The 27,269-nt window shown below is 40.3% G+C and overlaps 1 protein-coding gene across 6 annotated transcripts in view; it reads left to right on the top strand.

The window, feature by feature from the left end:
• DENND6A (DENN domain containing 6A) overlaps nt 1-27,269 on the top strand; it is an 87,013-nt gene that overhangs the window by 10,769 nt on the left and 48,975 nt on the right. For 2 of the 6 annotated variants that reach the window (XM_030926690.1, XM_010360470.2), the window contains exons 2-7: nt 14,177-14,215; nt 14,317-14,359; nt 20,756-20,868; nt 23,268-23,348; nt 25,367-25,472; nt 26,080-26,159. In XM_030926690.1, coding sequence (XP_030782550.1) covers nt 14,177-14,215; nt 14,317-14,359; nt 20,756-20,868; nt 23,268-23,348; nt 25,367-25,472; nt 26,080-26,159 — 462 coding nt within the window. Of the gene's footprint in view, nt 1-4,774; nt 4,942-6,088; nt 6,316-14,176; nt 14,216-14,316; nt 14,360-20,755; nt 20,869-23,267; nt 23,349-25,366; nt 25,473-26,079; nt 26,160-27,269 lie in introns of those variants that run through there. The other 4 variants (XM_030926699.1, XM_030926710.1, XM_030926712.1 and 1 more) reach the window with 4 other exon arrangements.

Below are 27,269 nucleotides of genomic sequence, written 5' to 3'. Positions count from 1 at the left end.
CTCATTTCTTTCTTTCTTTTTTTTTTTTTGAGACAGCGTCTCACTTTGTTGCCCAGGCTGGAGTGCAGTGGTGTGTGATCATGACTTACTGCAGTCTTGAACTCTTGGGTTCAAGTGATCCTCCCACCTCAGTTTCACAAGTAACTGGTACTCCAGGTGTGTGCCACCAAGCCCAAATAAATTGTTTTATTTTTGTGTCACCCAGTGTGATCTTGAACTCCTAGGCTCAAGGGATCCTCCTGCCTCCACCTCCCAGTGTTGAGATCCCAGGCGTGAGCCATTTTACTCAGCCTCATTTATTCCTTTCCGTCACTCTAATTATTAAGTAATATATAGATTTTATTTATTTATTTGCGACAGGATCATGCTCTGTCACCAGGCTACAGTGCACTGCAGCCTGGACCTCCCAGGCTCAAGCAATTCTGTCACCTCAGCCTGTCAAGTAGCTGGACTACAGCCTGGCTACTTTTTTGTTTTTTATTTTTTTTGTAGAGACAGGGTTTTGCTGTGTTGCCCAGACTGGTCTTGAACTCCTGGCTCAAGTGATCTGCCTGCCTCAGCCTCCCACAGTCCACGTGCCTTAGTCTCCCAAAGTGCTAGGATTATAGGCATGAGCCGCCATGCCTGGCTTTAGACTTTTTTTTTTGAAACAGAGTCTCGCTTTGTCACCCAGGCTAGAGTGCAGTGGTGCAATCTCAGCTCACTGCAACCTCTGTCTCCTGAGTTCCAGCGATTCTCCTGCCTCAACCTCCTGAATAGCTGGGATTACAGGCACGTGGCACCGCATCCAGCTAATTTTTGTATTTTTAGTAGAGGCGGGGTTTCATCATGTTGGTCAGGCTGGTCTCAAACTCTTGACCTCGTGATCTGCCCACCTCAGCCTCACAAAGTGCTGGGATTACAGGCGTGAGCCATCGTGTCTAGCCCATAAACTCTTTTTTGAGATGGAGTCTTACTCTGTCACCCAGGCTGGAGTGCAGTGGCACAATCTTGGCTCACTGCAACCTCTGCCTCCTGGGTTCAAGCAATTCTCTGCCTCAGCCTCCTGAGTAGCTGGGATTACAGATGCCCACCACCACGCCCGGCTAATTTTTGTATTTTTAGTAGAAATGGGGTTTCACCATCTTGGCCAGGCTGGTCTTAAACTCCTGACCTCGTGATCCCCCCCCCCCCCCCCGCCTCCCAAAGTGCTGAGATTATAGGCATGAGCCACCGTGCCCGGCTAAACTCTTTTTAAATAAGGGAACTGAAACTTAAAAGAGGTAACTTGCCCCATATCACTTGCTTAGTAAGCCAGGATTTGAACCCCGGTCCTTTTGATTCTGAAGCCTGATTTCCCCCCACTATACTGTGTTATCCTGGGTACAAAATTAAGCTACTTTTGTTTACTATTTAGGGGAAACTGAAGCAAAGAAGACGTGAAATGCCAGTGGTAGTTTGAACTAAAATTCTTTTTTTTTTTTTTCTTTTTTTTTTTTTTTCATCTCCTCATTTGTTTTTTTTTTTTTTTTTTTTTTTTTTTTTCTTTATTATACTCTAAGTTCTAGGGTACATGTGCATAACGTGCAGGTTTGTTGCATATGTATACTTATGCCATGCTGGTGTGCTGCACCCATCAACTCGCCAGCACCCATCAATTCATCATTTATATCATGTATAACTCCCCAATGCAATCCCTCCCTCCTCCCCCCTCCCCCCTCCCCATGATAGACCCCAGTGTGTGACATTCCCCTTCCCGAGTCCAAGTGATCTCATTGTTCAGTTCCCACCTATGAGTGAGAACATGCGGTGTTTGGTTTGAACTAAAATTCTTAAATTCTTGGTAGTAATAGTTTACCTCATTTCTCAAAGTGTTCCTGTTTACATGCTAATACTAAATGTAATAATAGTACCTAGGGCTATTTTATGAGTTGTATGAACTGCTTTTAGCATTTTTGTGATCCTTTAGTTGGCAAAATGCTTTACGATCCTGTGAAATGCACAGTAGACACTTGCTTCTGTTTGGACGAAAGAATAATGAACTCAGACCAGTGACCTATGTCAATGACATAAAGTTAGGTTTCCTGAATGTAGGTATTCTGACTGATAATAGTTTACAACCATGGGCAGATGAAGTGAGATGATAATTTTAATAGTTCTCATTTCTAGTATATTCTGAGGATTGATTGATACAACACAGTGCCTGGCACAAGGAAAACACTTGATAAAGTTGGCAATTGTAATTATTTATTGAGTTTTTCTGAAATAATGAACTAGGTACTCTTTTGGTCTAGCTTATTTCAATTCTATCCGTATTACTCATTTAGTGAATTCCTACCTAAGCTTAGAGTCCTTTATAAGTAATACAGGATCAGTATGAGGGTAGCATCACTAAATTTTTGTTGGTACCTATTACAGTAGGAGCACTGGGACTGTTTGCATAGGCCATAATGAGCACCTAACATGCGCAAAGGATTCTGTTACGTTAATCAGTAGATCAAGACATAAAAATCCTTGCTCTCCAGAATTTAACTGAAGAGACAAGTCAGCCAGGTGTGCTGGCTCATGCCTGTAGTCCCAGCACTTTGGGAGGCTGAGGTGGGTGGATCACTTGAGTTCAGGAGTCTGAGACCAGCCTGGGCAACGTGGCGAAACTCCGTCTCTACTAAAAATACAAAAAAATTAGCCAGGTGGGGTGGTGCACACCTGGAATCCTAGTTACTTGAGTGGCTGAGGCAGGAGAATTGCTTGAACTTGGGAGGCGGAGGTTGCAATAAGCTGAGATCGTGCCACTGCTCTCCAGCCTAGGTGACAAGGCCAGACTGTATCTCAAAAACAAAACAAAACAAAACAAACTATATCGTCAGTGGTCCAGAGACTAAGTGAAATTTTCTGGTGGAAGGTGAAAATTGATTTGAACCTTTAGGGCTGCATAATTTAAAATTTCAGCTTATATAATTAAAAAATTATACACAATATTTATTGAGGAAAAATTACAGAAATTACACAAAGAGGCAATAGAAATCACTTATTTCCCCTGCTGGATGGAATTTGATAGGCAGATAAATGGTGAATCAGTTCCTAAGTGTGAGCAAGGGAAGAAGCAGGAAAGTTCAAACCATCTTTAGAATTAATGAGTAGATTGTGTACTGAAATATTATGATCTTCAAGATCTTAAGGAAAAAAGCAGTGTGTAAAGCAGTGAGAACAGAACAGAATGTAATTTTTTTTTTTTTTTTTTTTTTTTTTTTTGGAGATGGAGTCTCACTCTTGTTGCCCAGGCTGGAGTGCAATGGCGCAATCTTGGCTCACCAAAACCTCCGCCTCCTGGGTTCAAGCAATTCTCCTGCCTCAGCCTCCCACAGAATATAATTTATGTTAAGGAAAAGTACATACATAGTTTTTCTTTGAAAGATACATAGGAAATTGTTTAACAATGGTTATCGAAGGAAGAAAACCTCAAGCTCAATGGGAGAGAGACTATAATTAAAATTTTATGCCTTTTTAAGGTTTGAATTATTGTGTCTTCATTTCCGTTTTTAAAAATTCAGATATTCACATATAAAATTCACACTTTTAAAGTGTATAATTCATTGGTTTTGAGTTTTTCACAGGACGTGCAACTAACACCACTATCTAATTGCAGGACGTTTTCTTCACCCCAAAAAGAAATGCATACCCATTCCCCTTTTTCCCTGGTGCCTGGCAGCCCCTAATAAATTTCTGTCAGTATGCTTTTCATGGGAGTGGAATCATATACGTTCGTCCATGTTGTAGTATGTATATATACTTTATTCCTTTTTATGGTTGAATAATATACCTTTGTATGGATATATCACATCTTGTTTATTCATTATTTAATGAAAATTTGGATTTTTTTTTTTTAACAGGGTCTTGCTCTATTGCCCAGGCTGGAGCACAATAGCATGATCATAGTTTACTGTGGCATTGACCGCCTGGGCTCAAGCAACCCTCCTGCCTCAGCCTCCTGAGTAGCTGGGACTACAAGTGCCTACCACCATGCCTGGCTAATCTTTTTTTTTTTTTTTTTAGATGGAGTCTCGCTGTGTCGCACAGGCTGGAGTGCAGTGGCGCGATCTCGGCTCACTGCAAGCTCCGCCTCCCGGGTTCACGCCATTCTCCTGCTTCAGCCTCCCAAGTAGCTGGGACTACAGGCGCCCACCACCACGCCCGGCTAATTTTTATGTTTTTAGTAGAGACGAGTTTCACTGTGTTAGCCAGGGTTGTCTCAATCTCCTGACCTCATGATCCGCCTGCCTTAGCCTCCCAAAGTGCTGGGATTACAGGTGTGAGCCACTGCGGCCTGGCTAATTTTTAAACTTTTTTGAGGAGACAGAGTCTCACTATGTTGTCCAGGCTTGTTTTTACTTTTTGGCTATTGTGAGTATTACTACTATGAAAATTTGTGTACCAGTTTTTGTGTGAACATGTGTTTTCACTTTTCTTGGATATATACCTAGCATTGAAATTGCAGGGCTATACTGTAACTCTATGTTGTAACTTCTTGAGAAACTGCTAAACTGTTTTCCACTACTGATACATGAGGGTTCCAATTTCTCTGCATCCTTGCCGACTCTTGTTATCGTCTGTCCTTTTGATTACAGGTGTCCTAGTGGGTATGAGCCGTGTCTTACTGTGATTATATTTGCATTTCCCTAGTAACTAATGCTGAACAGTGTTTTTTCATGTGTTTATTGGCCATTTTCATTTTTATGTTTTGGAGAAGTGTCTATTCACATTTGTGCCCATTTTAAAATTGGGTTATTTGTCTTCTTACTGTTATATTGTAGGAGTTCTTTATGTATTCTATATACCAGACCCTTATTAGTTATATTGTGTTTCAGCCTGTTCAGTCTTCTCACAAAATATCACAAACTGGGCAGCTTATAAACAATGTGTTTGTTTCTCATAGCTCTGGAGGCTCGGAAGTCCAAGATCAAGGTACTGGCTGATGTGGGGTTTGGTGAGGGTACTTTTTCTGATGCATAGATGGCACCTTTTGGCAGTGTCTTTGCATGGTGGAGAGCTAGCTCTCGAGTCTCTTTTGTAAGAGCACTAATCCCAGTCATGAGGGCTCTGCCCTCACGACCTGATCACCTCCCAAAGGTTTCACCTCCTAATACCACTATCACCTTGGGGTTTTTGTTGTTATTGAAACAAGGTTTTAAATTTTGATGATATCTAATTTATTTATGTTTCGTTTTGTTGTTAGTGATTTTGGTGTCATATCTAAGAAACCATTGCCTAATCAAGGTTGTGAAGATTTATTACTATGTTTTCTTCTAAGAATTATATAGATTTAGCTCTTACATTTGGCCTTTGATCCACTTTGAACTCAAAGTTGACTATGGTATATGCTGTGAATTAGAGCTTTTTTTTTTTTTTAACTTTATTTTGAGATTAGGTAGGAGTTATAAAAGTAACTTACTCGCCGGGCGCGGTGGCTCAAGCCTGTAATCCCAGCACTTTGGGAGGCCGAGACGGGCGGATCACGAGGTCAGGAGATCGAGACCATCCTGGCTAACACGGTGAAACCCCATCTCTACTAAAAAAATACAAAAAACTAGCCGGGCGAGGTGGCGGGCGCCTGTAGTCCCAGCTACTTGGGAGGCTGAGGCAGGAGAATGGCGTGAACCCGGGAGGCGGAGCTTGCAGTGAGCTGAGATCCGGCCACTCCAGCCCGGGAGACAGAGCGAGACTCTGTCTCAAAAAAAAAAAAAAAAAAAAAAGTAACTTACTCAACTTCACCTGAAGTTAACTTTTGTGCTTCGAAGAACACATAGTCCATTGTTCCCACTACTGCTGCTGCTGCTCTTCTAACAGTTCTAGTTTCTCACAAATTTCTGTCCATAATCCTGCTCAGCACCCTGTACCATCTCTATATCTCACCTTTCCTCCAGAGCTGCTGTTAGGCTGTCTGTTGCATTTGTAATTCCTATAGCTCCTCACCAGTAGTGGCTGAGCTCCCGCCTTCCCAGCCTGTATTTTTGACTCATTCAAGGTTAAAAATTCTCCAGCAGCTTCTTAAATGTAGCCCACAATCCCTACATAGTCTTCTCTCTCCTTACTTCTTCAGGCTCACCTTGCCCCACTCCATCAGTGAGCAACAATGGACCATTGATGTGGAAGGTACACCCTCATGTTATGGAAGCAGAAACTGAGGCATAGACTGACTAATGATTTCCCACAAGGACACATCTAATTAGAACCAAAACATGGTTTTGGTACCAGTACTGTACTTTCCATCCTTCCCCACTGCCTCTTAAGAGTTTGAAGATGCAGAGCTGTATTCATTTATTTTTGCCCAAAGTCAAGGTGAGTAAATGTGAATTTTAAAGACAATTTGGGCCTTAAAGAAAAAATTGAAGTGAAGAAGAGATGATAGGAAGAAACTGAAGATTTGGCTTAGGCTGGTAGAATGAGAAGTAACAACAACAATGAAAAAAGAAGGCCAAATGCTAATATTTTGTCTGTTGCCTTCTGTGAGGACAGGTGGGAATATCTAGTTAACCATGTTTCCTAGAAGCTAGAAAGGTAAAAGAGTAGGATCTGTGCATATGGCAACCATACCAGTGCATCCTATTTTCAAATATTTGTCTCGTCTTCCCACAAACCATCTGTATTAGTCTGCTGTGGCTACTATAACAAAATACAAGACTGAGTGTCTTTTTGTTTTGTTTTGTTTTTGTTTTGAGACAGGGTCTCACTCTGTCCCCCAGGGTGGAGTGCGGTGGCACCATGTGGGCTCACTGCAACCTCTACCTCATGGGTTCAAGCCATGCTCGTGCCTCAGCTTCCTGAGTAGCTGTGATTACAGGTGTGTGCCACCATGCCCAGCTAATTTTTGTAATTTTAGTAGAGACGGTTTCGCCGTGTTGGCCAGACTGGTCACTGCTGGCCTCAAGTAATCTACCTGCCTCGGTCTCCCAAAGTGCTGGGATTATAGGCAAAAGCCACTGCGAACCTGGCCTGGATGTCTTAAATAACAGAAATCTATTTCTCTTGGTTCTGGAGGCTGGGGGAAGTTTAAAATCAAGGTGCTTACCAATTTTGTTCCTGGTGAGGGTCCTCTTCCTGGCTTGCAGATGGCTGTGTCCTTGCTATGTCCTCACATGGTAGAGAGAAAGAGAGAGAGAGATGTCTTGTGTTTCCTCTTATAAGGGCACTAATGCCATCATGTGAGCTCTACACTCCTGACCTAATTACCTCCCAAAGGCCCTGTCTCTAAATGTGATTGGAGGTTAGAGCTTTTATGTGAATTTTTGGGGGATTCAGTCCATAGCACCATCTAACTGGACTAGGTATCTCTGGATTTGAGCCCCAGCTGTATTTCTTATCCCCCCAATTACCTGGAAAAAAAAAAGTCTCATCTTAAACCATTTTCATTCTCTTTGTAGAAACCAACGACCGTTTTATCCTCCCTCTGAGGGCAATTCAGTGTGTGAGGTGCTCTTTATGGGTCTTGAAGAATGTGTTTCTCAGAAGAAAATAGTAGCTGTTTATCAAGGCATTTACGTGCTGGGAGAATCTCCTATTGTTTTCTGATAAGCTGTAGAGATATCTTTGTTAAAATTTAAACGTCTATATTCTATAAATCTATATTTGTCTTGGAAAAAGTATCAGGAGAAATTATCCTATGAATGCCAAAAGAACTTGGTATTTAGTCTAAGTGGTTTATAACAGAAAGTCCTTTTTTTAAAAAAGGTAGTCATTTCCTTTAGGAATGCGTAAATGAGATGTGTTGAACTGGTTTGATGAGATATTGTGATGAATTAGTGATTTTGACAAAAATGGCCCAGTAGTTCAGCATTTAGTTGGTTGGATATTAAAGATGATATAACAGCTTACAAAGAATAGGATATAATTAACTCTTACCAAGTACTTCTATTTAGCAACTGAGAAGGATTATATTAATCACAGCTGGTAGGGGAAAGAGTCAAACTTTCTATAGATGCAGTCCTATACAAAGCCAGGAAGAATGTTGAGATCTAGTGAATTAAGATATAGTAGTGCTTTCTGCTGTCAAGGAAAAAAAGCAACCATGATTCTTTCTGTTAAAAGTGACAGGAAGACCGGATGTGGTAGCCTGTAATCCCAGCAATTTGGGAGGTGGAGGCAGGAGGATCATTTGAGGCCAGGAGTTTGAGACCAGCCTGGGCAACATGGCAAGACTCCATCTCTACAGAAAATTTAAAAATTAGCCAGGTGTGGTGGTGTATGCCTGTAGTCCCAGCTACTGAGGAGGCTAAGGTGGGAGGATCACTTGAGTCCTGGAAATTGAGGCTGGGGTGAGCCACAATTGTGCCACTGCACTCTGGCCTTGGTGACAGAACGAGACTCTGGAGACTCTGTCTCAAAAAAAGAAAAGACTACAAAGGTAGCCCAAACTGGCATAAGAAAACAAAGTTTATTGATTCATGTTATTGCAAAGTTCACAGGTAAGCCTGACTCAAGGCACAATTGAATTTATAGTTGAAATAATGTAAGGACTTGGTTTCTTTCCATCTTCCTGCTGTCTTTCACTGTAGAGAATTGATTAAAATGATAGGACATAGGAATAGCAGGTGGAATTTATTAGAAGGTACTATTAGAGCCTTACATATCAATGGGAAATAGTTTTTTGTTTGAGCAAATAGTGTTGGGAAAGTTGACGATTTTAAAAATAACAGTTTGAGGCTGGGCACAGTGGCTGATGCCTGTAATTCCAGCACTTTGGGAGGCCAACGCGGGTGGGATCACTTGAGGTCTGGTGTTTGAGACCAACCTAGCCAACATGGTGAAACCCTGTCTGTATTAAAAATACAAAAATTAACTGGGTATGGTGGCACACACCTGTAATCCCAGCTACTTGGGTGGCTGAGGCACAAGAATCGCTTGAACTGGGAGGCAGAGGTTGCAGTGAGCTGAGATCACGCCATTGCACTCCAGTCTGGGTGACAGAGCGAGACTCTGTCTCAAAAAAATAAAAAATAAATAAAAATTAAAAAAATCGCAGTTTGAGCTATAGCTCAGAATTTAAGAAAAAGCCCATAAAATGTTAGAAGAAAATATGCAAAAACTTAATTCATTGTTGTTTTCTAAGTTTCAGTCATTCTTTGTCATATTATTTGTACTATTAATATTTTTCTTTAACTGGATTCTTCACATCCCTCTGCCCCCTTTTTTTACTTAGCTATATCTTAAGCATTTGTATCCATGGTATATTGATTTTGAGTGTTAGGTCTTTTTTCCTAATACACATTAAATTAAGTGTGGTGCATATAACTATTACAATTTTATTTTTTATTTTATTTTATTTATTTATTTATTTTTTTTTTTTTGAGGCGGAGTCTCGCTCTGTCGCCGGGATTGGAGTGCAGTGGCCGGATCTCAGCTCACTGCAAGCTCCGCCTCCCGGGTTTACGCCATTCTCCTGCCTCAGCCTCCCCAGTAGCTGGGACTACAGGCGCCCGCCACCTCGCCCGGCTAGTTTTTGTATTTTTAGTAGAGACGGGGTTTCACCGTGTTAGCCAGGATGGTCTCGATCTCCTGACCTCGTGATCCGCCCTTCTCGGCCTCCTAAAGTGCTGGGATTACAGGCTTGAGCCACCGCGCCCGGCCTACTATTACAATTTTAAAAGGGCTGTGCACCATGTAGTATCTCCTCTGGCATGTGTGCCATACTTTTGGAAACAAGGATTTAACTGTTAAAAGATTAGAGAAGGACTTTTTCTAAGACATCTTGTAACAAGAGAAGGATTTTTTTTTTTTTTTTTTTTTTTTTTAGCAATCTTATTCTTTTGCCCAGGCTGAAGGGCAGTGGCATGATTTCGGCTCACTGCAACCTCTGCCTCCCAGGTTCAAGCGATCCTTGTGCCTCAGCCTCCCAAGTAGCTAGGATTACAAGCGCCCACCACCATACCCGGCTAAGTTTTTTGTATTTTTAGTAGAGATATGGTTTCACCATGTTAGCCGGGCTAGTCTCAAACTCCTGGCCTCAAGTGATCAGCCCACCCTGGCCTCCCAAAGTGTTAGGATTACAGGTGTGAGCTGTGGCACCTGGCCAAGAAGGACTTTTTTTTTTTTTGAGAGAGAGGGTCTCACCCTGTCACCCAGGCTGGAGTGAAGTGGCATGATCTTGGCTCGTTGCAGCCTCTATGTACTGGGGTGGGGGACCTGACTCTCCTAAGACAACCATTGGTACCACCAGGTGACCTTTAAGGCACCTCCAGTATCCTATTTGAAAATCACTGGCCTTTGATAATTGGTGGCATGAGAGAGGCATTACTACCAATGCACACAAGTTGCCTTCTGTGATTAATGTATAGTGCCAGTTGACTGATCAAGTATTGAGAGTGTAATTTTTGTCACTTTGATCAATGTAATGTTCATCTCCTAAGGAGGTCAGGTTGGTTATAACAGAGCTTGGTTGGCTTGTAGAGTATGTGCCCTTGGGTGTGTTGTTTACTAGTATTTGTTCTGGCGGTAGCTGATCTGACCTAGCCCTGCTTCCTTGCAGGGGCTCTGGGGCGGGAGTTTCCTCAGAAGGTGGCTGTAGTCACTGCAGACACTAAAATAACCTAAGAAAATGCATAATAATCCTTTAAAGGGACCAGAGAGATTTAGGATAGCCTTTATTGTAGAGATGGTCCTTGAGGTTTCTTAAAGTGCAGATAATTATTTTTCCTTTTCATTTTTCTTTTACTAGTAACTAAGTAGTTAGGATGTGTATTACTTGTTGCAGTCAGTTGAAAATTATTATTTCTTGAAGTAGACGCCAGCTGAAAGATTATCATCTCTGTACATTATAGGCTACCAAAGAAAAGACTCAGTAAACTTTGAGTTATTAGTCAATTGGTAAATAGTTCTTGATAACTTAATGATTTTACCAATCTTTTGGAGATAACTTTAAACCAAAAACTTTTTTTACCTAATGTAAATATTACTCACTGCTCCCAGCTTTCCCCCTTGTTTCATTATTAAAGTTTGTGAACTGTTTCTTTTTGTTTTTTTGTCTTTTAACTTTTATTTTAGGTTTCTGGGTACATGTGAAAGTTTGTTACATATGTAAACTCATGTCCTGGGGGTTTGCTATACAGATTATTTCATCACCCAGGTGTTAAGCCCAGTACCCAATAGTTATCTTTTCTGCTCCTCTCCCTCCTCCCACCCTCCACCCTCAAGTAGACCCAGTGTCTGTTGTTTCCTTCTTTGTGTTCATAAGGTCTCATTATTTAGCTCCTCCCACTTATGAGAGAGAGTATGCAGTATTTGGTTTTCTGTTCCTGCATTAGTTAGCTGAGAATAATAGCCTCCAGCTCCATCCATGTTCCCATAAAAGACATGATCCCATTCTTTTTTTATGGCTGCATAGTATTTCATGGTATATATGTACCACATTTTCTTTATCCAATCTGTCATTGATAGGCATTTAGTTTGATTTAATGTCTTTGCTATTGTGAATAGTGCTGCAGAACTATTGATTGATTGATTGATTGATTGATTGATTGAGATAGAGTCTCGCTCTGTAGCCCAGGCTGGAGTGCAGTGGCACGATCTTGGGCCCACTACTACCTCCACCTCCCGGGTCCTGGTTCAAGCAATTCTCCTGCTTCAGCCTCCCGAGTAGCTGGGATTACAGGCACACGCCGCCATGCCCAGCTAATTTTTGTATTTTTAGTAGAGATGGGGTTTTACCGTGTTGGCCAGGCTGGTCTTGAACTCCTGACCTCGGCGTGATCCACCTGCCTCGGCCTCCGAATATATATATATATTTTTTTGAGATGATGTCTTGCTCTGTCACTCAGGCTGGAGTGCAGTGGTGTGATCTCGGCTCACTGCAACCTCCGCCTCCCGGGTTCACGCCATTCTCCTGCCTCAGCCTCCCCAGCAGCTGGGACTACAGGCGAATGCCACCACGCCCGGCTAATTTTTTTGCATTTTTAGTAGAGACGGGGTTTCACCGTGTTAGCCAGGATGGTCTCAATCTCCTGCCGTCGTGATCCGCCCGTCTCGGCCTCCCAAAGTGGTGGGATTACAGGTGTGAGCCACTGCACCCAGCCGGCCTCCCAGTATTTTTTAAAAAATATTCTTGACTGGGCGCGGTGGCTCATGCCTGAAATCCCGCACTTTGGGAGGCCAAGGCAGGTGGATCACCTGAGGTCAGGAGTTCAAGACCACCCTGACCAACATGGTGAAATCCTCGTCTCTACTAAACATACAAAATTGGCCGGGTGTGGTGGCACATTCCTGTAATTCCAGCTACTCAGGAGGCTGAGGCAGGAGGATTGCTTGAACCTGGGAGACGGAAGAATCACCTGAACCTGGGAGGTGGAGGTTACAGTGAGCTAAGATTGCACCATTACACTCCAGCCTGGGCAACAAGAGTGAAACTCCTTCTCAAAAACAAACAAACAAAAAAACCACAAAAAATTCTTCATTATTGTGGATATATAATAGTTGCACATATATATGGGGTACATGTGATACTTTGATGCAGACATGCAATGTATAATGATCAAATCAGAGTTATTGGGATATCCATCCCCTCAAGCATTTATCATTTCTTTGTGTTAGGAACATTCCAGTTCTACTCTTCAGTGATTTTGAAATATACGATAAATTATTTTTAACTATGGTTGTCCTATTGTGCTACCAAACACTAGCTTCGGTCTAACTTTTGTACTAATTTTTGTACCCCTTAACCATGCTTTCTTTATTCCACCTCTCAAACCCTTACTACCCTTCCCAGCCTCTGGTAACTTACCATCATTATTCTACTTTCTGTCTCTGTGAGTTCCTCTTTTTAGCCCTTACATATGAGTGAGAACATGTGATACTTGTCTTTCTGTGCCTGGTTTGTTTCACTTAACATAATGTCCTCCAGTTCTACCCATGGTGTTGCAAATGACAGGATTTCATTCTTTTTTTTTTTTTCCCTTTTTCTTTCTTTCTTTCTTTTTTTTTTTTTTTTTGAGACAGAATGTCACTCTGTCACCCAGGCTGGAGTGCAGTGGCATAATCTGAGCTCACTGCAACCTCTGTCTCCTGGGTTCAAGTGATTCTCATGTCTCAGGCTCCCGAGTAGCTGGGATTATAGGCATGAGCCACCACACCCAGCTAATTTTTGTATTTTAGTAGAGATGGGGGTTTCATCATGTTGACCAGGCTGGTATTGAACTCTGCATGTCTCGGCCTCCCAAAGTGCTGAGATTACAGATATGAGCCAATATGCCTGGCCTGGATTTCATTTTTTTAATGGCTGAATAATATCCCATTATGTATATGTACTGCATTTTCTTTATCTGTGCTTCTGTGAACTATTTCTGAAAGTGATTTGACCATAACCAACTACTATTTTAGACTAAAGTTTTTATATATATACACAATGTATATTATATATATTATATTTTATATTTATAGATATATTTTATATATAATATATATGAAACAGTCTAAAATAGTAGACTAAAGACAGTAGTAATATATATATATATATATATATATATATATATATTTTTTTTTTTTTTTTTTTTTTTTTTTTTTTTGAGACGGAGTCTCACTCTGTCGCCCAGGCTGGAGTGCAGTGGCCGGATCTCAGCTCACTGCAAGCTCCGCCTCCCGGGTTCACGCTATTCTCCTGCCTCAGTCTCCGGAGTAGCTGGGACTACAGGCGCCCACCACCTCGCCCGGCTAGTTTTTTTTGTATTTTTTAGTAGAGACGGGGTTTCACCGTGTTAGCCAGGATGGTCTCGATTTCCTGACCTCGTGATCCGCCCGTCTCGGTCTCCCAAAGTGCTGGGATTACAGGCTTGAGCCACCGCGCCTGGCCCCTATTTTTTTTTTTTTTTTTTTGAGACGGGGTCTTGCTCTGTCACCCAGGCTGTAGTGCAATGGCGTGATCTCGGCTTACTACAACCTCCGTCTCCTGGGTTCAAGTGATCCTCCCTCCTCAGCCTCCCGAGTAGTTGGGACTACAGGTGCATGCTACCACACCTGGCTAATTTTGTATTTTTAGTAGAGATGGGGTTTTGGCATGTTGGCCAGGTTGGTCTTAAACACCTGACTTCAAGTGATCCGCCTGCCTCGGGCTCCCAAAGTGCTGGGATTACAAGTGTGAGCCACTGTGCCTGGCCTATAATATGTTTATAACTAACGTTTATAATATGTTTAACAAAATTTAACTCTTTTCTTCCAGGTAATTTATCCTCAGCATTCCAAACTTACTGATAAAGAAGTAAGTAAAAATACTGCTCTGTATAGTTTACTGTTATATTTCTGTTTATTTTTATTGATTATGTGTGTGTCAGCATACATTGCTTTTGTTTTCTTTTTCAGAAAACCAATATTTGCTATTTGTCTTTTCCAGATTCAAATTCAGGTAACTATTTTTCATCTATTGTTTCTGTTTAATTTTATGCTAAGAATACTGGTTATACTGTTAATGTATGAAAATTGATTGTAATAGCGTATTAGAATGCAAACAGATCAATGATTTTTATTCCTATTTTAATGATGCCTGGTCATGTCATTGTTGATTTTACTAGCTTCAACTCTTAAAATAACTGTTATGGTGTGATGAGGTAAACCATCAAGGAACAATAAACTCTTGAAATAGTGAAGAGGTTGAAAATCAGCGACATTGGTATATTTAGGGTTCATGGAATATGTATTAAATAGTTTATATAGTGTGTAGTTTACTTTCAGTTCAGAATCTGGGAGCTTACCAGGAACTCTGTAAAAGCAGTGAACCTAAAAAAAGCCAGGATAAATTTGGTCAGGAAGCAAGGCCGTAAGTTGTGTGCAGTAGTTTATATGGGTTAATATATGTAAAGCCTTGGCATAGTGCTTGGTGTATAGAAAAAAACATATAAGGGTCTGATTATTGTTCAGTTTGGTTTTGCTGGTCTCTTTCAAGCTATTCCTTTTGTGTGGTCCTAATCATTGACATCCTTCAGGTTACCTCTTGTGTTTCACTTTCAAACTAGCTTTTCTTGGCTTATAGTGACCAAAACATTCAGCTTCTCAGGCCACACACAGTTATAACCCCATAAAGCAGAGACAGTCTAGTTTTCTTTCCTTTTATGGTTACTTCTTTTTTTTTTTTTTTTTTGAGACAGAGTCTCGCTCTGTCACCCAGGCTGGAGTGCAGTGGCGCTATCTCGGGTCAGTGCAAGCTCCGCCTCCCGGGTTCCCGCTATTCTCTTGCCTCAGCCTCCCAAGTAGCTAGGACTACAGGTGCCTGCCACCATGCCCGGCTAATTTTTTGTTTTTGTATTTTTAGTAGAGAAGGGGTTTCACCGTGTTAGCCAGGATGGTCTTGATCTCCTGGCCTCGTGATCTGCCTGCCTCGGGCTCCCAAAGTGCTGGGATTACAGGCGTGAGCCACCGCACCCAGCCGGTTACTTCGAATATTCTGTTAATTATTTATTTCAATCTGATTTGAGAGATTTGACAGTTAAAATTTTTTTTTTTAGCATTTTCTCCTTTCTGTATAAATGCTTCCAGAATTTTTTTCCTATGCATTTGGAACTCAGCTTTGGTGAACTATATGAAAGAAAAGTGATATCTTGGTGAATTAGATATTGCCTTTTAGAGATCCCAGTGAGGCATTTTTTCTGACCTGGAATTATTTTAGTGTTTTTGACCCATTTATGAAATAATGATACAGAGGTCTTGTAGGAATGTATCTTCATTTCAGTTAACATTTTTCTTATAAAATCTGTACATACACTTCCTATATATTGTGATGGGTTAGATTTCCAGGACTCAAAGTAAGCTGAGTCGTATGGATTGCGGGATGAACTGACTTTCTGCATGGAATCCCAGTGAATTACACTGGATGCTCTTCTCTTTCAGATCATAGCTGGTTGTCATGGCTCCCCTCTGTTTTTCACTTCTCTACATGATCATGAAGGGGATCAGAATATACCACCCTGAACTATACCACTTTGGCTTAAGAATTGTTTTGAGTTGAAGGCAACTGGGAAACAGCAGATGCAAAAAGAGCCCTTTACCCTCCCCCATATGCCTAAAAGCAGTACATACATTTCCCTTTGTGAAGGTGTCACCCCTCCCCTTTCCCATACCAGGAAGAGGAGAAAGATTCTGAATCACCAGAGAAAACTCTTATCACTGGAGATGGTACCAGCTTGGTTCTGCATAAATAAGCCTTGCTAAAATAACCATTATCTTTCATTAGTTTCACCCATATGTTTACCTTCCCACAATTTACCACCCCTAGAAGTCCAAATCCTTTTTCCTTTGTCTAGTTGCTGTGTGCATTTTATTTTATTTTGTTAAAATGGTATTTAAGCTCCCAAGTTTAACCACCTCCTTTGGGTTTTACTTTTTTTTCTCTGAAGCCTTTGTATGCATTCGAACTAAATCTTTTCTCATTAATCTGTTGTTCGTTTATTTCACAGCCCAGTTAGTGAACCTAAGATGGTAGAGGAAAAGTCCCCCACACTCATACATCAAGGCTAAGAAGTTAATTCTGTGGTGTTTGGGTAGCCTATATCTAGTTTTATAGCCTCTGCATGTGTCATTACCAAAAAAATTTTTAAGTACTTTTGGCTTATGAATGACCTATAGATTTTTTTTTTCTTTTTTCTTTTTTTTTTTTTTTTTTTTTTGTTTTGTTTTTTTTTGAGATGGAGTCTTGCTCTGTCACCCAGGCTGGAGTGCAGTGGCACAATCGCAGCTCCCTGCAACCTCAGCCTCCCAGTTCAAGTGATTCTCCTGCCTCAGCCTCCCAAGTAGCTGGGACTACACTTGCCCGCCACCATGTCCGGCTAATTTTTGTATGTTTAGTAGAGATGGGGTTTCACCATGTTGGCCAGGCTGGTCATGAACTCCCGACTTCAAGTGATCTGCCCGCCTCAGGCTCCCAAAGTGCTGGGATTACAGGCATGAACCACTACACCTGGCTGATTGTTTTTCTTTTCTTTTTTTTTTTTTTTTTTGGAGATGCAATCTCACTCTGTCACCCAGGCTGGAGTGCAGTGGCGTGATCTCCACTCACTGCAAGCTCCGCCTCCCGGGTTCACACCATTCTCTTGCCTCAGCCTTCCGAGTAGCTGGGACTACAGGCGTCCACCACCACGCCCAGCTAATTTTTTGTGTTTTTAGTAGAGATGGAGTTTCACCGTGTTAGCCAGGATGGTCTTGATCTCCTGACCTCATGATCTGCCCACCTCGGCCTCCCAAAGTGCTGGGATTACAAGTGTGAGCTACCACGCCCAACCGATTTTTTTCCTCATAGATATTATTTAATGCTTTTTTTATGTGCTGCACATCAAATGAAGTGTGGTTCCTGTGACTTGAAGTATGGTTGGTACAAGGAAAATCTACAAAACACCTGAAAGCAGGCACTTTGCTGTCTTAACAGATCATCATTATTCTAGGTAGCAAGAAGACCGTATGTTTTGTAAATATTTGAAATTGCTATTTTCAATTGTAGTTATCCAAAGAGTTTGGTTTTTTAAATGTGTTTATTAAGTGAAAGTTGGAGGCTGGGTGCAGTGGCTCACACTTGGAATCTCAGCACTTTGGGAGACTGAGGCGGACAGATAACTTGAGCTCAGGAGTTCGAGACCAGCCTGGCCAACATGGTGAAACCCCGTCTCTACTGAAGAATATACAAAATTAGCTGGGCATGTTGGTGTGTGCCTGTAGTCCCAGCTACTCAGGAGGCTGAGGCAGGAGAATCTCATGAATCAGGGATGCCAAGGTTGCAGTGAGCCTAGATTGTGCCACTGCACTCCAGCCTGGGCAACAGAGCGAGACTCCATCTCAAGAAAAAAAAGAAAGTTGGGATTACTGTACCAACTTTGAAACAGATTTATTATTTCCCAGGACAGCTTTTAGTTTCTGTAGAAGGAAATCCAGACACAGTAGTCTTTAGGAAAGAGACATAAATCAAGCCTGTATTTCCATTGTATACACTTAAAGTAAAACAGCTTGTTAGACTGGATGAAAAAGTGACACAGATAAAAATCATTTTGAGATTGGAATGGTTTGCCCTTCCCAGCCCCTCTGCCACTTTAGATTCTTCTGACTTTAAAAAAAGCTTTGTGGCTGGGCACAGTGGCTCACGCCTGTAATCCCAGCACTTTGGGAGGCCGAGGCGGCCGGATCACAAGGTCAGGAGATCGAGATCACGGTGAAACCCCGTCTCTACTAAAAATACAAAAAAAAAAAAAAAAATTAGCCGGGCGCAGTAGCGGGCGCCTGTAGTCCCAGCTACTCAGGAGGCTGAGGCAGGAGAATGGCGTGAACCTGGGAGGCGGAGCTTGCAGTGAGCCGAGATCGCGCCACTGCACTCCAGCCTGGGCGACAGAGCGAGACTCCGTCTCAAAAAAAAAAAAAAAACAAAAAAAAAAAACAAAAACAAAAAAGCTTTGTTTGGTTGGTTTTTTAGGTTTTGGTTTCTTGTTCTATTTGAATGGCTTTTATCTTTAGGAGCCTAAGTTTAAAGTGGGTCTTCCCTCTGATAAATATTTGTCCAGTGTTTTTTTCCTTATCATTTACCGTTAACATCATCTGGATGTAGGTGTTCCTGAGGCTTAAGCTGTGATGATTGCCCAAGGACAGTAGTCACTGTATTTTAAACATGTCCAGAGAACAAACTCAGCATTAGTAGAGAGAGTTTGAAGCAATGATGAATATGAGGGAATCGTTAATCCTCCTTGTTCTGGATGAACTTAACATGCAGACAATATTCGTCTCAACACATTTCTTCTCTGTAGACAACAGTGACATCATGATGTGCTTTACACTTCCCAGTAGCTAAAGCAGCACTTCTCAGACTGTGTTGAAGGGCCAGTTAGGGTTTTTAATATTTCCAGTCTGTTGTGGAGCAATATTTTTATACAACAATTTACTTGAATTAGAAAAATAAAATGAAACGAGGAAAAAAAGAAATGTAAAATAAAAGTCTAATTTTTTTTTTTTTTAAGACAGGGTCTTGCTCTGTTGCCCAGGCTGGAGTGTAGTGGTGTGATCTTGCCTCACTGCAACCTCTGCCTACTAGATTCAAGCAATTCTTCTGCCTCAGTCTCCTGAGTAGTTGGGATTACAGGTGCCTGCCACTGCATCTGGCTAATTTTTGTATTTTTAGTAGAGATGGGGTTTCACCATGTTGGCCAGGCTGGTCTCAAACTCCTGACCTCAGGTGATCCGCCCGCCGTGGCCTCCTGAAGTGCTGGGATTACAGGCGTGAGCCACTGTGCCTGGCCTAAACGTCCAAATTTATTACAGTAATATCAAGTTGCTATGAAAGTTTCTAAATGTATATTCTCAACTTGCATATTTATTTGGTTATGAAACAGTAACGAGTTTAGGGGCTGGCATCAGTCTATGGAATAAACTCTGAGAAGCTCTGGTCTAAAGTACTGTTTCTCAGCAATCCAGCTTAACCACCTTAATCAGAGAGAGTGACTATATAAGCTGAGGGTCAAGGGAGGGGGCTAGCTCTTGAAGTTTCATGTTTTGTCTTAGTCTTAGACATTTTGATCCACTCTGTAGCTGTGTTTGTACAAATGTAGAAATAACATTTTAAGGCCGGGTGTGGTGGCTCTCCCCTGTAATCCCAGCACTTTGGGAGGATCACTTGAGCCCAGGAGTTCAAGACCAGCCTGGGCAACATAGCAAGATCCCATCTCTAATGACAACTTTTTTAAAAAAGGCCAGGTGGAGTGGCTCACGCCTGTAATCCCAGCACTTTGGGAGGCTGAGGTGGGCAGATCACCTGAGATCAGGAGTTCAAGACCAACCTGGCCAACATGGTGAAACCCCATCTCTACTAAAAATACAAAAAATTGACCAGGCATGGTGGTGCGCACCTGTAATCCCAGCTACTCGGGAGGCTGAGGCAGGAGAATCTCTTGAACCCGGGTGGTGAAGGTTGCAGTGAGCCTAGATCCCGCCACTGCACTCCAGCCTGGGCAACAGAGCGAGACTCTGTTTCAAAAAAATAAAATTATGTAAGTTCATTCTTATAACTCTGTTTATAAAAGAAAAAGTCAATTTCCATTAAAATTTTTTCTGTTTTTGAGTGAATCATCAGAAAGCTATGGTGCTCACAGCATAACTGTTATATCTTTTTGGATCTTGTAGATCTTTAGTTTTCTTAGTGAGCATATTGGGTAAGATGCTTGGAATTCAGTACAGTCATAGGTCAAGTTGGGGAATTTTATTTTAGTATCTTTGAATGTTACTACTGGAAGGGACTTTAGAGATTATCTAATAGTACTCCTTGATTTTGTTGACAAGGAAATTGAGGTGAATCTTTCCTCCAAATGTAACCACTATCCTTTCTTATAACAATTCTTTTCTTTATACTTTTATCATCCAGCCATGCATCTCTAAGCACTACAGTTTAGTTTTGCCTGCTTTCAAAACATTTTATAAAAGTGGATTTGAACAATATGTGTTCTTTTGTGTTTGGCATCTTTTGCTCATTATTATGTTTGTGAGTCAACGTTATATGCAGATATATTCCAAAAATTTTTAATTACATGAGGTATATGGAATAGGAAAAAATAGTAAAAAGATTTAGGAGTTAAGATGCATGTTTTACTCTGGCTTTGCCTCTGACCAGCAAGGATGGCTTTGAGCAAGTCACTTGAACTCTTAGGATTTCCTTTTTTTCATCCAAAACATGACAGAATGGGTTAAAATGATTGATAGGATTTTTTTCAGCTCTAAAATTGATGAAACTGGATAAATGTTATACTAAACTATCCTTAATTTATTTCATTTTTATTTTCATTAGGTTGTCTTGGAGATACCCAGTTTTGTTTTAGATTTCGACAGTCTTCTGGGAGGAGGGTGTCCCTGCATTGTCTCCTGGATCAATTTGACAAAGATTTACCAGTTTACTTAAAGGTTGGAAAAGTAGTCATAGAAAAATGTCCATTTGAGAGGAAACTTTAGAACTCATTTATTCAGTTACCTCTGACACCATTCAGAAATATTTTGCTTTTGTTTTGCTACTATATTATATAGCTGAATTTCCTAAGTGAGTCTTATTCATAAGGATTCAGCATCTGAATGAAAGAGACTTTATACAGTTGCTGTGCTTGAAACATAATGTCATTGTGAATTATAAAAATGGATTAGAATGTTGAGGTAATTTTCTTTCATTTGTTAATAAACTCTTGAATTAGATTTGGGAGTGGAGTTGTACTGTACAGTAAATATCTAGAGTTGAGGTAGCCATACTTGATGATAACATAGTTGTCTCTTTTTGATTTTTGAATGAGCCTTGTTTTAGTTATTATTTATTTAAAACATTTTAATAATTCAGATGATCTTAGAGCCTAGATTTTTTTTAACTACATGAGGAACGTTTTCATCTGGATGCCCTATCAGCACATCCAGTGTGACTTGGACATAATTTTCCTGATACCAGTTTTTACAGTTTACCTCCCTGGTTCCACTAAGGGCAGAGATACTACCTGTGAAATGTCTCTTAGATCTCCTTCTTGCTGTCACTACTAATATATTCTTCCAACCAATGATAATAATAGCTGTTATTTGTTAGGGCTTTTTATGTTCTAGATACTGTATTAATAAGCATATATCATCTAATTAATCCTCCTTACAGTGTTCCAAGAGAGATCCTTTTGTAGATAAGGGAATTGAGGGCTATTGAGGATAAGAAATTTACCCAAGGACGTCCCACCTCTTGTTTTATTCCAGCACAATATATCTTATACAGTGTTACCAGCTAAAGTGTACATATATATTATATAAAGTAAAATCTAAAATGACTGCAAATTGTTTAATGAGTAAAGAGGTTACTACTTACTTGTCTTCACTTTTTGGACCTTCCAAAATAAGACCTTTATCCTGTCAAAATTTCACCTTCATCTGCTTTCTATGTGTGCCGTATGTATGCCATATTTTAGTCAAACTGAACTATGTGCTTTTTCCTGAGATAGCATGTAGTTTTTTTGTCTTTTGTGTTTTTACCAAAACTCCTAGCCCTTTCAACCTGGAATGCCTTTGTCTTTGTTTAAGTCATATCCATCCTTCAATTCCCAATTCAAAAACAGCTGCCTCCATGAAATCTTTACTCTTTGCCCTTGGCTTTCCTGTAACACTTCGTGCTTTTTCATGGTACCCACTCTCCTATTACAATAATAGTCATTTTTCTACTTTTTTTTTTTTAAATGGAGTCTCACTGTGTCACCAGGCTGGAGTGCAGTGGTGCGCTCTTGTCTCACTGCAACCTCTGCCTCCTGGGTTCAGGCGATTCTCCTGCCTCAGCCTCCTGAGTAGCTGGGATTACAGGCACATGCCACCACACTCAACTAATTTTTGTATTTTGTATTTTTCATCATGTTGGCCAGGATGCTGTTGATCTCCTGACTTCATGATCCGTCCACCTCAGCCTCCCAAAGTGTTGGGATTACAGGCATGAGCCACTGCACCTGGCCTCATTTTTCTACTTTTCTTATCCCTCCTAAATCATGATATCCTTAAGGAAGAACTGTGTCTTATGCATCTTTTTATCTTCTCTAACACCTTACCCTGTTCAAAGTAGGTAGTCAATATATATTTGTTTAAGGAATAATAATCAAATAAGGAACTGAGCCAAAGTTTACTCCATTAAGATGTAAATGCTTCTTAAATTTTTTTGAAATGCAATTACCTTTCAGACTGTATGTTGATAAACATTGTTATGCTTCATTATTATTGGGTTAACGTATAACTGACTATGTAAGATTCAGATTGTCATTTAACTCCTTTTATTTTCTCTCTTGAAATTGTATGTTAGGATACCTCATTTTGTTTTAAGATTGATCCGTTAATATGACAATCTCAAAATTGTAGGTAGAATTTTTTAGAAACTAAATACAACATTGGGGAAAACAGAATTTGACTGTTTTTTAACTTCAATCACCTGGTATAGAGACGAATAAAGAATATAAGCTGAGTAAGTTATAGGGGGAAAATCTGACTTTAGTACTTAGATTGTGATTAGTACTTTGCCATCTTTGGGCAAGTTAGGAGGGGTTTTTTTTGTTTTAATTTTAAGTTTTTACACACATCATATGGACCATGTCAAGAGTTAGAAGGTTCTGATCTGACTGTTGCTATCATGATTATTATTTGTTGGTGGAAAAGCATAACTAGCTCTTTGTGTATATCTCATGTCTTGATTTGGGTTTATAAAGGAACCTGATGTTAATATTAAAAGATATAGATATGGATATAGGTATAGATACGTATATATGTACCCCCCACACATACACACTTACTTGTCACTTTCTTCATAGAAGGATCCTGCTTATTTTTATGGATATGTGTATTTCCGGCAAGTTCGAGATAAATCTCTAAAAAGAGGCTACTTTCAGAAGGTAATTGTCGTATACACTATTAAAGAAAAGTATTTTTTTATTTTGTGATTAGAAAAATAGAAACTGTTAGTTTTAAGAGTCTTTAAAGTCTTTGGTATTTTATATATATATATATATATATATATATTTTGAGACAGAGTCTCGCGCTGTCGCCCAGGCTGAAGTGCAGTGGCGTGATCTCAGCTCACTGCAACCTCTGCCTCCCAGGTTCAAGCAATTCTGTGCTTCAGCCTCCCGAGTAGCTGGTATTATAGGTGCCCACCCCACGCCTGCCCAATTTTTTGTATTTTTAGTAGAGACAGGGTTTCACCATCTTGGCCAGGCTGGTCTTGAACTCTTGACCTCATGATCCACCTGCCTCAGCCTCCCAAAGTTCTGGGATTACAGGTGTAAGCCACTGCACCCGGCCTATATATACATATATTTTTTTTGAGTTAGAGTTTTGCTCTTATCGCCCAGGCTGGAGTTCAGTGGTGTGATTTCAGCTCACTGCAACCTCTGCCTCCCAGGTTCAAGTAGCTGGGAGTACAGGTACTGTATTCCCGAGTACCTGGGATTACAGGCACCTCCCAAGTAGCTGGGATTACAGGTGTGCACCACCATGCCCAGCTAAGTTTTGTATTTTTAGTAGAGATGGGGTTTCACCATGTTGGCCAGGCTGGTCTTGAACTCCTGACTTCAGGTGATCCACCCATGTCGGCTTCCCAAAGTGCTGGGATTACAGGTGTGAGCCACTGTGCTTAGCCTTGGGTTTATATTTTATCTAGTTTTTTTTTGTGTTTTTTTTTTTTTTTTTAATATCATGGACACCTGTCTCTATATGTTTAACTGCTATTGAATTTTTGCTCTCTGTGCTAGATTCCTGACAGTAAGTTACAATTATTGCACAGGATTCTGTCAAAAGCCAAAAGCCAGAGGAGTCCACTTAATTTTTACATTTTAGAATAAGGGAAGGAATAAGCAGATTGTAATATTGTTACAACTAATAAAAGCCTGAACTATTATATCTTTTTTTAAAGAGCTAGTAAATAAACTTTAGCAACATCTTAGCCATTATTGTTTCTATTCCAAATATACAATTCCTTTTGTTTCTTAAAAAGAATCAGGTAGGTCACAGTAGCTTACACTTGTAATCCCAGCACTTTGGGAGGACAAGGTGGGCAGATTGCTTGAGTCTGGGAGTTTGAGACCAGCCTGGGCAATATGGCAAAACCCTATCTCTACCAAAAATCCACCATGCCCCCCAAAAATAGCCAGACTTGATGGCATATACCTGTAGTCCCAGCTACTTCGGAGGCTGAGGTGAGAGGATCACCTGAACCCAAGAAGTTGAGGCAGCAGTGAGCCATGATCACACCATTACATTGTAGCCTGGGTGACAGAGTGAGAACTTATCTCAAAAAAAAAAGAGAAACAAAAATAAAAGAATCTTTCCTATTTAATCCCAGCTAGCAAGACATACCTTTCCCTTTTGTACTCAGAATTTGCCCTGACCACTGATTGGTGTTAGAAAGATAGAGTGGTTTTTAAGGAAAAAAAAAGTTTAAAAATTGGCCTAATTTGTATCTGAAATGATCAAACCATAACGTTACAATTTCCAACTCTGTGGCTATGGCAGTTGAACTATAAAATATAACTCGTAAGTCTTTTGCAAAAGTATCAAAATTTGCTCTTTCTTTAATAGGAAAAGTTCATATGGCTAATTCCTGATATTGCTATTTTAAGGATAACAGGAGCTAGGCTCCTGTTACTCATGACATTAGTTTGTTGATAGGAAATTCTTTTTTTGAAGAGCAGGAAAATCTGTTACATGCTTTTATGTTGTTAAAGTGTAACAATAAGGTTAAGCTTTTTGTATTCTGTAGCTATGGTTTTGTTTCCTTTTAACTATCCACTGTAAAAGCCTTTTTATTTTAAAATCCACACTTTTTGCTCACTTTAGCTTGTTAATTATTGCTTATGCAAGAAATGAATGGCAAAGCAATTTTTAAAACATTGTTGTTTTTTTTTTTCCTCAGTCCTTGGTTTTGATCAGCAAACTACCTTATATTCATTTTTTTCACACTGTGCTCAAACAGATAGCACCAGAGTATTTTGAAAAGAGTGAACCTTATTTGGAAGCAGGTAAGTTTAACATTGTATGAGTTGAGTACCTTTATGAAAGAGTTTTAAAATTTTTACTGGAAATGAATGATTAAAATGAAGTTGATTTATAACAATTTATAAAAATTCAGGCAAGAATTTAAGGAATATATGATAGGAGAAAGGTATAAGACTATTTGTCTGGCATCTGTACCTACAGATATCCAAAACTGTCTGTTGTTATTTCCTCTAACTACTTTGATGATGCTTATTATTACTAGGATAATAATAAATGAATATTGAGTCGATAGTTCTAATACTCAAGAGTACTGTTGAAAAATCCTTTTGTCACTTGCTACAGATGGAAGGCCTTTGCCAGTTGATGTGCTTTTGTAGCTAATTAGTAGTAATAAATGAATACGAAAACTCCCTTTAATACTTAGGATATAAATTAGCCAACATATGTATATTTCTGAGTGAAATATAAAGTGTTTTCATCACTTTCACTTTTCTTTTGCCTTTTATCTTTCATTCTTCCCAGTATATTTTTTCTGCTATATGGAAAGTAGTTTTCTTATTTCTAATGCCTCATTTTTAATACTTTGATATTTTCACTTATTCTAAGAAAATATTTTGTTATATTTTTCAGCTTGTAATGATGTTGATCGATGGCCTGCCCCAGTGCCAGGGAAAACATTATACCTGCCAATCATGGGGGTGGTAATGAAGGTAGTGTCTTATATCTCAGTTGTCTCCTTTTTATTTTTATTTTTATTTTTTTGAGACAGGGTCTTGTGCTGTCACCCAGGCTGGAGTACAGTGGCACAATCACAGCTTACTGCAGCCTCAACTTTCCAGGCTCAAGCGACCCTCCCACTTCAGCCCCCCAAGTAGCCAGGACCACAGGCATGCACCACCACACCTGGCTAATTTTTAAACTTTTTGTAGACAGAATCTTGCTATGTTTCCCAGGCTAATTGTGATCTTTTTAAAGAACTTTTGAACAGGCGTGGTGGCTCACACTTGTGATCCCAGCACTTTGGGAGGCCGAGGCGGGTGGATCCCTTGAGCCCAAGAGTTCAAGACCACCCTAGGCAACATGGCGAAACCTTGTCTCTACAAAAAATACAAAAATTAGTGGGGTGTGGTGGTGCACACCTGTAGTCCTAGGTACTCGGGATATTGCTTGAGCCTGGGAAGTCGAGGCTGCAGTGAGGCATGTTTGCATCACTGCACTCCAGCCTGCATGACAAAAGAAGACCCTGTCTCAAAAAACAAAAACAAACAAACAAACAAAAGAACTTTGTAGGAAGCTCACAGATGGGCTTTGCTTTTTAACCTAATATTAATATTAGTCATGTTATTGTTTTCCCTTGTTTGTCATTGATGTGAGGCATTATAGAGATATTGCAATTCATTTTGCTTCCTAGAACCATTAGTCACACAACTTCAGGCGCCTCTGATCTCATGGCATCCTCTAGAGTTTGCAGAACAGTGTCATTTATATGTTATATATGTACACGTACATCCTACCTCCTAGAATTCTGCAACTCCATGGCCCTGCCAGTGCCTCCAGAGATGAGTGATATGCAGAAACAGATTACTTGGTAGAATTGAGTATGAATGAATAAAAATTAAGATAAATTGGGAAAGCCATTCGTTCTTAGTCCTAAATGATGTTCTTAACACGTGATGTCAGACCACACATGTTCATCCCAGGGTATTGTTCTCTGTTAGATTTTTCTTTTAAATGAATTAGCATTTTCCTCTCAGACTTTGTATGAGTTGTACTCTAAGTGCTTTGCAATTCACTATGGAGTAGGACTTATTTTTGACAAT

The sequence above is a fragment of the Rhinopithecus roxellana genome, chromosome 1, assembly GCF_007565055.1.
Source record: "Rhinopithecus roxellana isolate Shanxi Qingling chromosome 1, ASM756505v1, whole genome shotgun sequence".
NCBI lineage: Eukaryota > Metazoa > Chordata > Mammalia > Primates > Cercopithecidae > Rhinopithecus > Rhinopithecus roxellana.
This window is presented reverse-complemented; position numbering and strand designations above follow the sequence as displayed.